At 44.9% G+C, this 14,331-nt stretch overlaps 1 protein-coding gene across 2 annotated transcripts in view; it reads right to left on the bottom strand.

Moving 5' to 3' along the window:
- Nucleotides 1-14: 14 nt before the first annotated feature.
- iqsec3b (IQ motif and Sec7 domain ArfGEF 3b) overlaps nt 15-14,331 on the bottom strand; it is a 35,298-nt gene continuing 20,981 nt past the window's right edge. The window contains exons 8-15 of one of the 2 annotated variants that reach the window (XM_037107243.1): nt 9,219-9,385; nt 7,112-7,251; nt 6,811-6,942; nt 6,600-6,699; nt 5,296-5,454; nt 5,053-5,145; nt 4,003-4,049; nt 15-2,924 (exon numbers count right to left, since the gene is read on the bottom strand). In XM_037107243.1, the coding sequence (XP_036963138.1) occupies nt 2,505-2,924; nt 4,003-4,049; nt 5,053-5,145; nt 5,296-5,454; nt 6,600-6,699; nt 6,811-6,942; nt 7,112-7,251; nt 9,219-9,385 (1,258 nt within the window). In that variant the 3' untranslated portion in view covers nt 15-2,504. The remainder of the gene's footprint in view (nt 2,925-4,002; nt 4,050-5,052; nt 5,146-5,295; nt 5,455-6,599; nt 6,700-6,810; nt 6,943-7,111; nt 7,252-9,218; nt 9,386-14,331) is intronic. The other variant, XM_037107244.1, reaches the window with a different exon arrangement.

Below are 14,331 nucleotides of genomic sequence, written 5' to 3'. Positions count from 1 at the left end.
AGAAAGCCTCGAGGTCGAGAGTAAAAACTACTTTTATTCTTTCATTCTCTTCAAACAGAAAAAATTAGAAATATTCCATTAGTAAACATGTTGATCTTCTTAAGAAATCTCCTTTTTAGAAACATTGTGAGGGTGCAAAGATTAATGACAGTGCTCCACAGTGAGGATGCAGATCGGTGCAGGGGCCGGTCGGGGCAGAAAGAAGAGAGAGGAAGTAGTAGTAGAGAGAAAGAGACAGAGAGAGAGAGACAGAGAGAGAGAGGGGGGAGAAAAAATGACATCAATCAACTCAACATGCCCTGACGATAATGATACAAACATATAATTAACCCCCCCCTTTGCACTGCAAATGAAAAAGAAAAAAAAAAACTTAAATAAACGACCTCATGCTGTACAGTACAAGTCAGTCAGAGTTTACAGTAAACAAAGTGGGCGTTCTGACCAGAAATCAAGCAGTTTCTAAGGTGAATCTAAGCTGGATCTGTTGTTGCTTTGCCAGCTACGTATACATCAGTGTGCGTGGTTGTGTATGCTCTTAAATATATATATGTTTATATTTATATATATATATATATATATATATATATATATATATATTTATATTTATATATATACTGTATTTATATACCTGTGTGTGTGTGTGCGTGTGTGCAAATGACCAGTGATTAACTGCATGTATTTACCAATACAGCATAGCCCTTGACACACCTTCACAGGTGACACAGCCATCTCTTAGTAATCCTATAATAACATGACATGGTAATTTTCTAATGAATAATGTAGATCTGTAATAATATCAGTGTGTGTTACCATGGTAACTGGAGTGTACTCTATAAAAGCTGCCTGTTTCCTGTCTCTGGTAGCAGTAGGATTTAGGACACCCCCCTGATATTAAATGTGAATAATAATATCTATAATAACTATAATATCCTTTTTTTTCTTTTAAACTAGAATCTTCTCTGTACAAATACATACGTGGGTACACACACTGGGCAAACCAATCACTTTTTCAGAATAAATCTATATTATCTATGTACAATATATATTCAATATATTCTGTGGTGCAAAAAGATACAAGACGTGTTCGGTGTGTCTCAGTCGGATGATTTGTGATCTGCTGTACAAACCGGCTCAAGCTAGAACCATCAACGCTGGACGGACGACACGGTGAAATCAATAAGTATTCCATGGACATCTTCGGTTTTCCCCCTGATTAACATTCAGCAAAGGAATGCATCTCTGCTTTTAAAACATTTTCTGTGTGCGAGGAAAAAAATATACTACATGTGAGGAGAGTGATGTTTTTTGTTTTTTTTTTTCCGTGAGGTGACCTTGATCTGCCCTGCGCTGAGCAATTCTTATTCATTTTCAAACTAGGCAGAGATATTGCCAAAGGTAACAATAATATTCACACTAGGTAACCCATTAGGGGGTAAATATACAGGAGGAGAAAGGCTTCGGCTGGCTGTTCGAGCCTTGTTTTGGATGAATTACCAGCCCTACTCTCTGCTGCCCGTGAGTAAGCAGATTGAACACACAGTACACAAGCACGCTCTCAGTTCGACTCAGAGGTGCAGAAATTACATGTTACAGTGCAACAAATCCTTTCCTGAGCTCCGAGAGAGCGAAGCGCCACAGAATCGGGGCCGTCACACGCCACTGTGACGATATCTGCTCACACAAGTTCAGCAACACAAAGATGAAGCACGGGAAAAATATGATTGTCGTCAGGATATGGTTTCATATTTTTTAGATTGGGTTAGTGAGAAGCAGCATCCTTGCTTACTACACTTCACTGCACATGACGGAGTGGTGGTGGAGGTGGAGGTGGTGGTGGCGTTGCAGCCGCTCTTTGCCCTTCTTCCTCACACATACTGATTATCTGTTCCCCAGAAAATGAAGGAAACAAATAAGCTGGTTTGCTCACATTATGCAGAGATGAGGAAAATAAAGAAAGTGGGGGGAAGCTAGATTCGCTCTGCTCGAGTGATCCCTCACTGAGTTTGGTAAGAGGTGTGAGCTCATCATCAGGAGTTTTGTCTTTCACATTTAAAACAATCCCTTGTCCTTTCAGGGCTGCCAAAGTCCGCTTTTTCTGACGTCGCCCCTCAGTTTCACAGTCACAGCTCGCAGACACAGTCGCTGGACAGGTGACATTTAAAAATGCAAAGTCACGAGACCTCTCGAAGAGTGTGAAATCTAGACGGACAACATCATCAGCTACTGGGTGACATGTTGGAAACAAAAGAAAGAAGGAAAGTCTTTCAGAAATGGCATCAAAACTACTCCACGTTCAAAAACAACACCACTCAGTCAAGACTATGAATATATTCTGGTTGGTTTCCTCTTCCTCTGTCCCCTTTTTTTTTGGACTCATACAGTATTTCCCCTGCAATGCTTTTATCTCACCATTTGGAGAGAGTAGACAAGTGTGTGTTGTCGTGTGCGAGTGTGAGGGTCTGGCCCCCACCCCCACCCTGGGGGTTCGTAGAGCAGCTGACAACTCAAACGATGCTGCGGGAGCCGCTGGAGTTGCGTCTGCGGGTTAGAGGCATGGTGTGGTGGAGGGGCATGGGTGAGTCAGGGGGACAGAACTGGTGGGGGTGGTTGTAAGGTGGAGGGGGAGGCGGCAGAGGGGGCTGAGGACCATCCCCCTCTCTGACGCGGACAGGGGTGGACAGGGCGGACTGGATGAGCTGATGGGTAGCCGGGCCTTGGCTGAGGAAGGCCTCCATCCGCCCTCGCCCGCTCTGGTCCACGACTATCACCTTGACGATCTGTTGGCATTGGATGAGTGTTTCTGGGCGGAGCTCCCCTGTCTGGACGGGGCTGAGCAGGGCGGGTGGTGCAGCCAGGGCCAGAGGCGTTGACTCAATGCTGGGCTGGCTCAGTTGATAGGTCTGCAGCCTGTTGTGAATTGACACCTAGTTTAGGAACAGTCAGAGAACGCATGAGGAGTTACCAGCCTGAACGCAGCCTCTACGCAGCCCTCTGGTGTGTTACGCACATGGGCATGCAGGCATGCAGGAAGGTAAAATGCAGAGCGAGCGCATGCAAAACACACACACACACACACACACCTCCTCTCTTTTTCCCTCAATCATGCTTTCACATGATTTACACTTTCTCTCTCAAAGACATTTTTTTTTTTTTTACACACACACCAGCCCAGGAAGAGAAAAAGGATTGCGAGGTGAGAGGAGATTTTGGGAAAGAAATCATGGCGGTAACGTTTTGGGATTTCACGTGCGTGCGTGTGTGCGGACATGGTCATGAGTGGCAGAATGAGAAGCTCGGGGGTGGTCGGGAGAGGAGAGAAGTGACACCGAGGGCGTGGTGTCTCCCTAACACACTTAATTACATCTCTAAAGGACTGACTGAGAGCGGGAGAGAGAGCGAGAGAGAGGGGAGAGAATGGGCGAAGGTATAAAACAGAGAGAAAACTGGGATAACGGTGGGGGAAAACAGTCTCTACCGCTATGCTTAGTTAAAGTTAGGGCTGTTTTTTTTTTTTTTTTTTTATCAGACACACACCCACCCACACACACTCAACAGACTGTTAACGGTATCAAGCTTATCTGGCTTTGTAGATGGTATTCTAGGAGCCAGCCAGGCTTATGGTGGCTTGCAAAGGCTTATACAGTAAGGCTGGCAAGCAGCAGCTGATGAAAGAAGGGATGTTGTATAGCGAGTGGAGTGGCTGCTGATCCACTCATGAGGCACAGAAAGAGACTGTTTGTGGCGCCGCTACCGCAGACTCCTCTCAGCGGCCTTTTTGTATCCCAGGCTGCATAGTGGGGATGTGCCTCGGGCGGTGCTCTTTTAAAAGCAAAGCATAAAGCAGACTTTTCTTTTCAGGAGGAGGCACGGTCCCTGTCTGACTGCACACACACACACACACACACACACACACGCACTCACACAGACAAACAAAGACCACACCCACAACGCTGTCAATGCAGGCACTTACCTGAGGGAGACAAGAATGGCTTAAGCACTTACCTCTACTGTGTTGTTGTTGCCAGTTTTATCGTACGGATCCTGTTGGCCTGTGGGGACAAACGGGTCTGTTTGTGAGTCAACAAGCAGATTTATGATTCATATACAGAGCGATAAGGATGCTGATACCGCTCGCTGAGTTTGGACATTAGCATTAAACCGGGAGCAAGGGGGGAACACAGCAAGCCAAAGAGGAAGAAAAGTGTAAACCAGCAAGTCTACCAGGCAAATCTGGATTTGGAGAACTACACTAATTTGCTTTCTTACTGAGAGTCAGATGAGGAAATAAATACTTCACTCATATCTGTCAGGTGAATGCACAGCTAGAGCTAGCAGCTTATGTTAGCATCGAGTCAGGAAACAGGGAAACAGCTCGCCTGGTTCTCTCCATAATGGAGGAAAAATCTTTACCAACAACGCTAACCGACAATAGTTACACATTTTTGTAATTATATTTCTTATCTTTCTTGTTGACAGTTAGATACCGCTCTCATGTCTGTCTGGTGCACACGACGTGAAGCTAGCCGCTCACGTTAGCATTACGACTTGAAACGGGGGAAAAGCTAGCCTGGTTCTGTCCAAAGTGGAAGAACAAATGTAAACCAACAACTCTGCCAGGGAATTGTACACCACTTTGGGAACATCCATGTATTTGCTTTCTTGCTGAGAGTTAGGTGAGGAGATAAATAACTCTCTCATGTCTGTCAGGGCCAGCTAGCAGCTTAAGTTAGCATAAAGACTGCAAACAGGGAAATGGCGCGCCTGGTGCTGTGGTGAGGGTCGCCAAACATTTAGCTTTCTCGCTGAGAGCAAACATGTAGCCAGGGCTAGCAGCTAATGTTAGCATAAAGACAGAATTCAAGTGACAATGACAGCGGAGGCAAAAACTTTAAGCCCTCTGACCATCATCCACACTGCTTTTCCATTTTCTTTTTCGGTGTGTTTTGATGCGCCTCTCTTCCATGAAGTTGTCCCATTTTCCACATGGCCTTGAGTAATGTATGAACTGCTATGTGTGTAATGCATCTTGTGCTGCGTGAGCAAAACCAGCACCTGAGGGAGAGCCGTGTCCTGTGTGCGTGTCCATTTGCCCGCCGTTGGTGTGAATGCCGTGTGGCTGGATACCTTGTTGCCTCTCCAGTTCCCCTGGAACACAAGAAGAAGAGGATTGCAACCAGGTGCATTTCACTGCAGTATTTGTGTCCTTTGCATTTGCGTTTGTTTGTGCTGAGGTATGTGTGTGTGTGTGTGTGTGTGTGTGTGTGTGTGTGTGTGTGTGTGTGTGCTTCCCCTTACACTGGATGTGTATCTGCTCCATCTCGTTGACCTCTGTGATGGCCTCTCGGAGCTCCTCGGCAAACTTCCTGAGCTCATCTCCACTCGGGGAGCAGAAACTCACCAGCTGCTTCTTCTCTGAGGTAAACGGGCTCAGCATGGTGATGCCGTGGGCGTAGTCTGATGAGAAAACCCCCGACAAGTGTCAAAGGGAACTAGACAGAAGCTGACAAACTTTCACCTGAGTTTTGATTTCTGTTTCTACTATAGATCTCCAGATGTTGCACCTAAAAATACCAGCAAAAAAAGCTCAATGTGTTTTTGCCGGCAGCAACATCTTCTTGAGCACTGCGACTAAAAGTCTGCAGAAACATTAGAAAGCGGATATTAACAGAAGGTGAATTGGCTGGTGTTCTTTTTTATGTTTCACAGAATTGTTTTAGCCATCCTCGCATTGTGTCTGTACCAAATGAAATCTGGGAGACATTCACACTCCTTTGAGCATGAATTGTAATAACTTTGTCGATCCCCTAACGCGTGCAGTGCCACATAGTGTCAAATTATTCTCAGCTGGACGTTACATTAAAACCTGGTTGCAGTGTTGGAGCCGAAGCTCCGTTCATTCCTGGGAAAGCTGCTCAATAGTGCCTGAAGCCCAAAAAAAATAAGAAATTAAAATTACCCAGATTCTTGGTGTTGTGGGCACGTAGAGCACCACAGACTTCAAGCAACTGAGCCAGCTAACTAGCTAACTTGAATAAAGATCGATACAGGTACAATAATCACAGTAACATGAGGGAGACACAAGTTTAAATTATTTTATCCCCATTCAAGTTGTGAGAAAGACCAACAATTTGTGAGCTAAATCCTAACATCAGCTTGTTAGCACGTTCACAATGGCTTTCGATTCATGCACCAGAGAGCAGCTTTCTTTACAATGAATGAGGCTCCAACGCTGCATCCACAATTTAAAAAAAAAAAAACACGTCTTTGGGCTCTGCCTGCTAGTAAACACCACTATTGTCATTGATTTCTGCATTACATGTGCCTACTGCAGGTTCAGTCACACATCAACATTATCTCTTACCAGAGACAACTTATGAAATTGTGATTGAATAAACTGTCTTTCAAAGATCAAGCAAGCAGCTCCCCTGAAAAGTCTTGCCCATAAATCAACAGCTGTGCATTCCTTCGTTTTATTCATTCAAAGTCTGGGTCTCAATCTCGAATTGACAGACAGCTCTGACAGTTAGCTCAGCATTTTTCCAGCCCCGGGCCATAATGGTACCGAGGATAAACTACTGCAGAGTAAAACAGCATCTTACACTCATTACTGAAGAGGTGAAACTGCATTCCCAGAAGACCCATCGCTTTACAGAAGGTGTACGAGGCCGAGCTTTTCTTCTTGGGACACAGCTTAAGGATCTACAGCAAGACACGCAACGTCACTGAATTAACATACTGTGAATTTGATTATAGCTGGCTGGTTTCAGCTGCATATTTAGAGACGTGAGTGACATGATAGACATTTCTTACCAGCAGGAGGTCATTGAAGAGGAAGACCTCTCTCTGGAGCTGGGAGAGTTTCTGTTTATGAGGCTTGTTGGCGTCAGGCACCTCAAACAGACGACAGCAGCACACCAGGCGTCTGTGGGGCACAGCGAGGATCTACGGAGGCGAGGTTAAAAAGACAGAGATGACAGATAGTACAGAGGACAGACTGCAGCGCAATAATACATGGCACAAGAGAGCGGAGACAGTACAAACAAGAGCAGACAGCTCGCTGAAATGAGAAGAAAGGCAAAGGGGGAACGATCTGCACACACGTATCACTCACAGTTTTCAGGCCGAGGATGGATTGCTCCACGCGGCTCACGTAGGTGACGTGGTCCTCGTTGGAGCGCAGCTCTCTTTGTTGGATCCTTTCATAAATGCCTGCGACCATTTCTCTGGGGATGTCTGCTCCGTCATCCACGCCTGAGGGAACAATCATCCATGAAATGTAAGAAGCCATCTATCTCCTGCAGGTGATCAGCTCTGCCCGCTGAACGGACAACAACAAGCGGTGCCGCCATTGCAGAGACGGCTGGATCATTTGCCACCGTTGCAAGTAACAACACACCTGAGTTTATTAAATCAATAAGTCTGTTATAGAAATGCATCACCAGTTAACCTTCCTTTTGCCGGGTTACTGCTTGCCCAGTGACGGACTAAAGTGTACACCGATAGCAAGATTATCTCGCAGATGGATTTCTAACGGGCGTGGAAGAGGAGAATGAAACCCAAACCTCTTCAAGCGTGACCTCTGGGCACTCTGAACTAACCTGTAAAAAAAACGTTGTTGTCATGAAATTGTGCACTTGCAGCCATAACCTGCGCGAAAAAAAAGGGTTTTGAATTGAGCCTTGTTTTAGAACTAAGTCACAAAAGTTTATAAGCAGTTTTATTGGTGATGATATACATGCAGTTTTTATGTCAGGGTGACCACTGAAAAGGAAGTTGTTCATTAACTCCTTGAGTTGGTTGAAAACACCATAACTATCTGACTTTTTAATGTTTCCTGTTAACTTTTGTTGGTGACAGCCTCGGAAAAGTTGGTTTTAAGTGGTATATTCAGACATTAACTTGTACTTCACCCCGTGTTAGCAACAGGAGGACAGTTAGATGTGCTGCTCTGCTCCACTTTTGACAGTTAATTACTGTTTAACTTACATAATACCAATGTTTTTTTTCATTACTTCCATTGTGACTTGCCTATCACTGAACAATTTGATTAATAATTATAGCAAATTGGTGCCACGTGGCAAACTTAATTATTTATCAAAGACGCCAAACATATTCAAATTCAAACACTTGATTAAAATGTCATATTTGTGCTCATTATTCACAGAAGTTGATTGTTCACTGTGTGTATCCTCGAGAGGATTAACAACAGCCACAGTGCAAGTTAATGGGGATCCAAACACTTACTAATCAATGAAGACTGGCCTTGTGGGCTCGTGTATTTTTTGTCTGAGGTATTAAAAACCAAAATTAGTTTTATTTTCGTCGTAGTGTTGGCAGCTGTGAATCAGAAACCGTGCTTTTATCCCAGTGTGTGCGCTGCCATTGTGCCGCCGTCATTGTTCCATCATCGCGCGGCACAATGACATCCTCACCGCGGTCTGTCGCTGCTGCTGGGAGAAGCTGGACCGTTCATGAATTAAAACCTGAATTGTGTGATATTTATGAAGAAGGTACTGAAATGTATTATACTGCGGCTTGTTCTGTCAGCTGAAGGTGCAAATGAAAGTCAAAACCCTCCTTTAGTTTCAGTAAATGTTGGTATCTGCTCGCCGGACGAGGGTGTGTGTTGAGAGCCTTCTGCGAGGCTGCAGGTGATGAGATGCTTCTGGTAACTGTAGCTCATATCGTTAAATCTAACGCTAAGTGAGCCTCAATTAAATGGGTCGACACCATGGCCTCTGGGGCAGAACTCTGACTCAAGGATATCTGAAATCTCCTCCTGCACAGCTGAGGGTTTTTTTTTTTTTTCTTGTTGGTAGGGAGCTGGGGCGAGCATCCGCCGCCTCTAATTTATTTCACTTCAAGAAGCCATCACTCAAATTACCGATGGTGAGGTCGATAAGAGAGAGCTTGTTGCAAAAGTTCCTCTGCCCTCTGCTCTCTTTTCTCGTCTTTTCTTATCATTCCTCCTGACAAATCTCTCCGGTGCATCTCCTCATCATAATCTGCAGTAAAAGGTTCGAAAATGTGCACGTGTGCGCGCGTGAAGTTACTGCATATCACCAGTATTCAAACGCTTAAAGGTTGGAGCATGTCTGCAGCTCAGTATATGAGCTCTTTACACTCCCCGATACGGCACATACATACAGCTACTATGCAAACAGGCACTCTTCATCTCTCCCATATGCATGTACTATGCTGTATGTGTGCACACTGACCTCTTAGATTGCGTATGAAGTCGTCAAGGCCCATTTTGCGCTGGGGTTTGATGTTAGGCGAGTACATGTCGGTGTTGAGGAGGACCACAGCGAAGGCCAGGATGAAGATGGTGTCTGGGTTGTGAAACTGCTGCACCACATCAGGATTACACATACAGTACCTCTGGCTGCGGAGGAGAAATACGACAATAGAGTTATACGTCTGGGCGAGTATTTCTTACCAGCCATACTGGTCTGGATTCGAGGCCACTGTACCACTGTGAAAGCTTAGAGAAGAAGCTACGAGTTCCATCAGCAGCATCGAATGTGATCAGTGTTACAGCAACACGTTACAAAGAATAAAGGACAGCACATGTCTGGTGAATAATAGCAAGCAGGCACAGTGAATCCTTGCTTATATGAAGTCATAGAAAATGCAATGAATCACAGACACAGCTCACACTGAATCCACTTACATCCATACACAATTACATGTGGGTGAGACGGAACACTAAATGACATGCAAGGAAATAAAATGAAAAAAACAATTTATATTCATGAAGACAACAAATATTATAAAATGTAAACGTTTCAAATAAATGAATGATTACACTATATCTTAATATGGGGTCACTAGTACAAAACTGCAGTGTAAGTAGTGTCCATGTTTTCTATGTAAGTCAAAGTGTACAAGGAAGTACGAGTGCCCCTTTCTGACAAAAGCGATAGGACACCAGCGCCTGCTGTTGTAAAGATCTTTGCTCGTGCATTGGTTTTGGAAGTGAGAATGATGTATGATCACGATGATGTAATGTTTTTATTTATGTGTGATATACAGTATGTGATCGGACACGAGCACAGGCATTAATTCTGTGTTATACTGCCTCGCTTGCTGTTACAGGTTATTTATAATCATAAGAGGAATCACAAGACTGTTTCATAAACACTTAAAATGTCCTCTGTGTCACTTTAAAAGATCTAGATTTCGGGGCGGCTGTAGCTCAGCTGGTAGAGCAGGTCGGCTAGTGATCGGAAGGTCGCTGGTTCACATCCCAGCTCCGGGCTGAGCTGAGCTGCATGTTGAAGTGTCGTTGAGCAAGATACTGAGCCCCAAATTGCTCCCGATGTTCAGTTGGCACCTTGCGTGGCGGCCTCTGCCATCAGCGAGGGCCCTGCGATGCTGGCGACTTGTCCAGGGAGCACCCTGCCCTCGCCCAGAGACAGCTGAGATTGGCTCCAGCAGAAAAAACCAGCGACCCCATAAAAGGGATAAAGCGGTTACAGACAATGGATGGATGGAGATCTAGATTTCCGGACAAGACTTCTCCCTGAACGAGACTTGTAACAAAACAGATCGGATTATCACTAGGAATCTTTTTTTAAATGTTGCCAGACGCTTGCCAACCTGTCGGTGGCGACAACAAACACATTCAGTGGACGTAACTTTCACAATCGGACTTGCAGCCATGTTAGCGACTGCAAAGCTGAGGCAAACTACTGGACCGGTTCCAAAGCTTCTGGTAAGTATGAACCATTCACACGCCCAAACATGTGAACAAAGGCCCCTAGAATTTCCCTTTAAAGATTCATTGCTAATTTTTTTTTAATGGTGTTTAATCGTGGATTTAATGGATCCCGGATGAATCACACTGCTTGGCTGTATCTACACGCTGTAACCAAGCCAACCACATTCTGTTATTAATGCAGTAAATAAGATCATTTCTTCAGCTCACACAATAAACGTTCCAGCAACACAAAAATCAATTTGACATCAGCTAATTGAGGAAACTGTTGGAAGTTATTGCCTTGACTGACATCAAATCACACTCAGTTCATTAGGTACATCGTGCCGAAAATGAAAGCAATCTAATACAACGGCCTGAAACCTCACCTTCATGAAGGTTTTAATATTGAAAGCGTTTCAAAAACGCAGCGATTCAACTTTGTGGTCATTTTGGAGGATTGTTGATGATGATGACGCTCCAGTTAGATTATAATCAGTGAGGGAAGAGCATATTAGAAGCAACACGAGCGTTCCAGAGCCGATGTACTAAATCTTAATGATATTCTCTGTGACTTTGTTATTGTGCCCAGTCGCACCCGCAAAATCTCAAGAGTTCCTCTCAGCTCAAATTGTTTTTCACGTTTCAAAATATCAACTGGAAAGCTTGAAGGAATTCTTTGGATTTCGGTTGGCGCATTCCAGGACAGTGACACCGAACTCAAACACTCCTGCTGTGAGGTGGAGGCATTCAGACGTGTTTTTAAGGCCAACACAAGCTGCACTCGTTTGTAATCTGGCAATCTGATGGAAAGACTGATTGTAAGTTCTACTCGCAGTTACTTCGCTATAAACGAGACTGACAGGACACACAAGCCTTTTGACAATCTGAAATGGTGCCGCCTGAGGTCAGGTAACACTGCCCGGTCTACAATGGAACCAGAGATGCTGCATTTTGGACTTGCTTTGCTCCCTCGCTGCCCACAGGCTTCACAAACTCTCACTTCCACCCCTCCTCCTCCTCCTCCCCCCACATCTCCCTTTTCTTACTGTCACTTACACTTACACAGTGGGCCATTTCAGTGGTGGGAGGCTTTTATCTCTGCAGCCAGGCAGGATGCAGACATGGAGAGGGCTGCTCTGCTCCAGAGGACTGTGTACTTGTCAGAGCGTATGCAAGCGAGAGGCCACATCTGAGACCTGCACGGCCAGCAAGCCTTCTTCCCAGACCCCACACGAGATCTTAGGCCAGGGAACTCGCGGGGTATCAATCGACAACAGCCCAGTTGAGCAGCAATGCTTTTGTTTGAGGAGGAATAGATCCTGCTCGGCACAGACGCTGCCACAGATATAATATGCACACACACAGTCGTAGACACACAGAGGCACAAACGAGCCCCCTTGATTTGCCAACTTGATGTAACTCTGCGGCAAAATTCATCAAAGGCCGCATGCAAGGCAAGAGCCACTGTACGTGTGAGTGCGAATGTATGCGAATTAACATATGCATGGGTGTGTAAGTGCATACATGGCTGTGCACCGAGAGGGAAAACAGTTGAGTGGATAAATAAAGCACTGTGTGTGCGCATATGTGTGCTTCATTCACACGTTTACAAGCGCGAATCTCCGTCTTACGTAACCAGTTTATTTAAGCAGTAGCTCTCGATCTCTTATCTTCATATCTGCACATGAAATTTGCATGCCAGCTGGCATAAAAACCGCTTCGAATAAAAGGAGCTGCTCACGACAAGAGTGCAACACGCCTCAAACAGATGACATAACAACTGTTACGTAACAGACGTGGCATCGGATGTCTGGCTGTCCCGATAAAGCCAGCTCATTTTCTGACCTATACTCACTACAGCTCCAGCGACAGACAGTGTGGTCTCGGATCGCTGATGAATTTGTAATCTGCACCCCGGGGCTCAGCACGTATGATTGAGTGTGATGTGATTAACTGATGACCGCGGTGGGTGTTCTGATTGGCCCCCTCAAATCAGAAGCAGAGAGGGGGGGGGAAAGTGTCATGACTGCTCCTTCTCTTCTTCTCTGCCCTCACCACTTTCTGCTCGGAGTGGGAGCTCACTTTCCTTTTAACGGATGGGACGGGTGATTTCATTTCAAATCATACCACTCCAAATCCAATAAAAAAAGAATAAAATCAGCAGCGAATAGATCCCTCGAGCAAGTATTGTCTATGCATCCGCGGCCTGCTGTAGCTCTTAAAACACATCAGTGAGCTGCATCTCTGACTGACATGTTCATTTACTGTGATGAACATGGACACTGAGCTGATTTTGCATCAGTCCTGCACGTTCTGTCCCGCTCTCCCCAGCAACAAATGTGTCTTAATCCGCAGCTAAAAATAGTTTCCAACATATATGCTAACACCCCTGTTTGCTGGAAACTACAGCACAGAAAATGACACTATATATGGCCTGTTTTTTGTTTGGTGTTTTTTTATCATTTGGCTCTAGTGAAGGCAGGTTTGGTCCAGGTTTAACAGCTACTGCATGGATTACCATGAAATTGGGTTCAGACAGCTATCAGCCCTCTGGGAGAAGAGTAATAACTCTAGTGATCCACTGTCTTCTCACGTACTGCCAAAATCACAACACCTTGGCTTACGACAGTGTAACTGCAAAACTAGCACGGCATGCAGTAGAGTGCATACCTCCGCCAAGGTCCAGCAGCCCCCTTTGATTCAGCAAGTATCAAAATGTGACGCAGTCTGTACCAGTCGAAAATTAAAACCACAAATAACTGCTTAACCATAACTGAAGCTCAGGACTCACATCATATTGTACTCACTCATATATACTAGCCACCAAGATATGCCAGATTTTTTCCCCATGCATTATTCCCTGCAAAATTACAAAAATAAAATAATCCTGGATCCGGATTCACACCAAAGGTTCTGTTCTTGGCCGAGACCTATCCTCCATAAAAGTTTTGGGGAAATGTGTTCAGCAGTTTTTATATAATCCTGCTGACAAACCAACAAATAAACAAACGTTCAAAAAAAACTCCTTGGAGGAGGTAATAGCATTCCCTTCATCCTCAGCTCTGCTTTATTGCAAGCATTTTGTGCTATTTAGCAAACGTTAACACGTTAACAAGTAGAAACTAAGATGGTAAACACTGTAAACATTATGCCACCATCATGTTAACACTGTCACTGTGGGCATGTCAGCATGTTGACACTTGCATTTAGCTCAAAGGAAGATTGTGCCAGGGTACAGTGTGCAGCCTCGCAGAGCTGCGAGCATGACTGTAGACTCTTAGTCTTGTTAAAGGTTTTAATCTTCAGTAGGAACCAGAGGGCTGATTGCCAAAGACGGGGAAGAATAATGGGGGAAAGTATTGAGAAACGGGCTCACTACGACGAACAAAAGACGCCTGAAATCCACGTTAGCTTTAAGACCACTAGAAGACAACAAAGTCAGCAGCTCAGAGAAAAAAGGATTACACTGTAGATGCAGAAAGTTGTTTGGCAGACACTTAATATGCAGCACATTTTCTATGGCGATTACACTCCCGTGATGTCGAGTTACACTCACAATTAAGCGTAATTCGGAGGGACATATCGGTTAATGGCTGTGAAAGGGGCAGTGGCTCAACTCGTGTGCTGGT

The sequence above is a fragment of the Acanthopagrus latus genome, chromosome 8, assembly GCF_904848185.1.
Source record: "Acanthopagrus latus isolate v.2019 chromosome 8, fAcaLat1.1, whole genome shotgun sequence".
Classification (NCBI taxonomy): Eukaryota; Metazoa; Chordata; class Actinopteri; order Spariformes; family Sparidae; genus Acanthopagrus; species Acanthopagrus latus.
The sequence above is the reverse complement of the archived record's forward strand: the minus strand, read 5'-3'. Positions and strand labels throughout refer to the sequence as shown.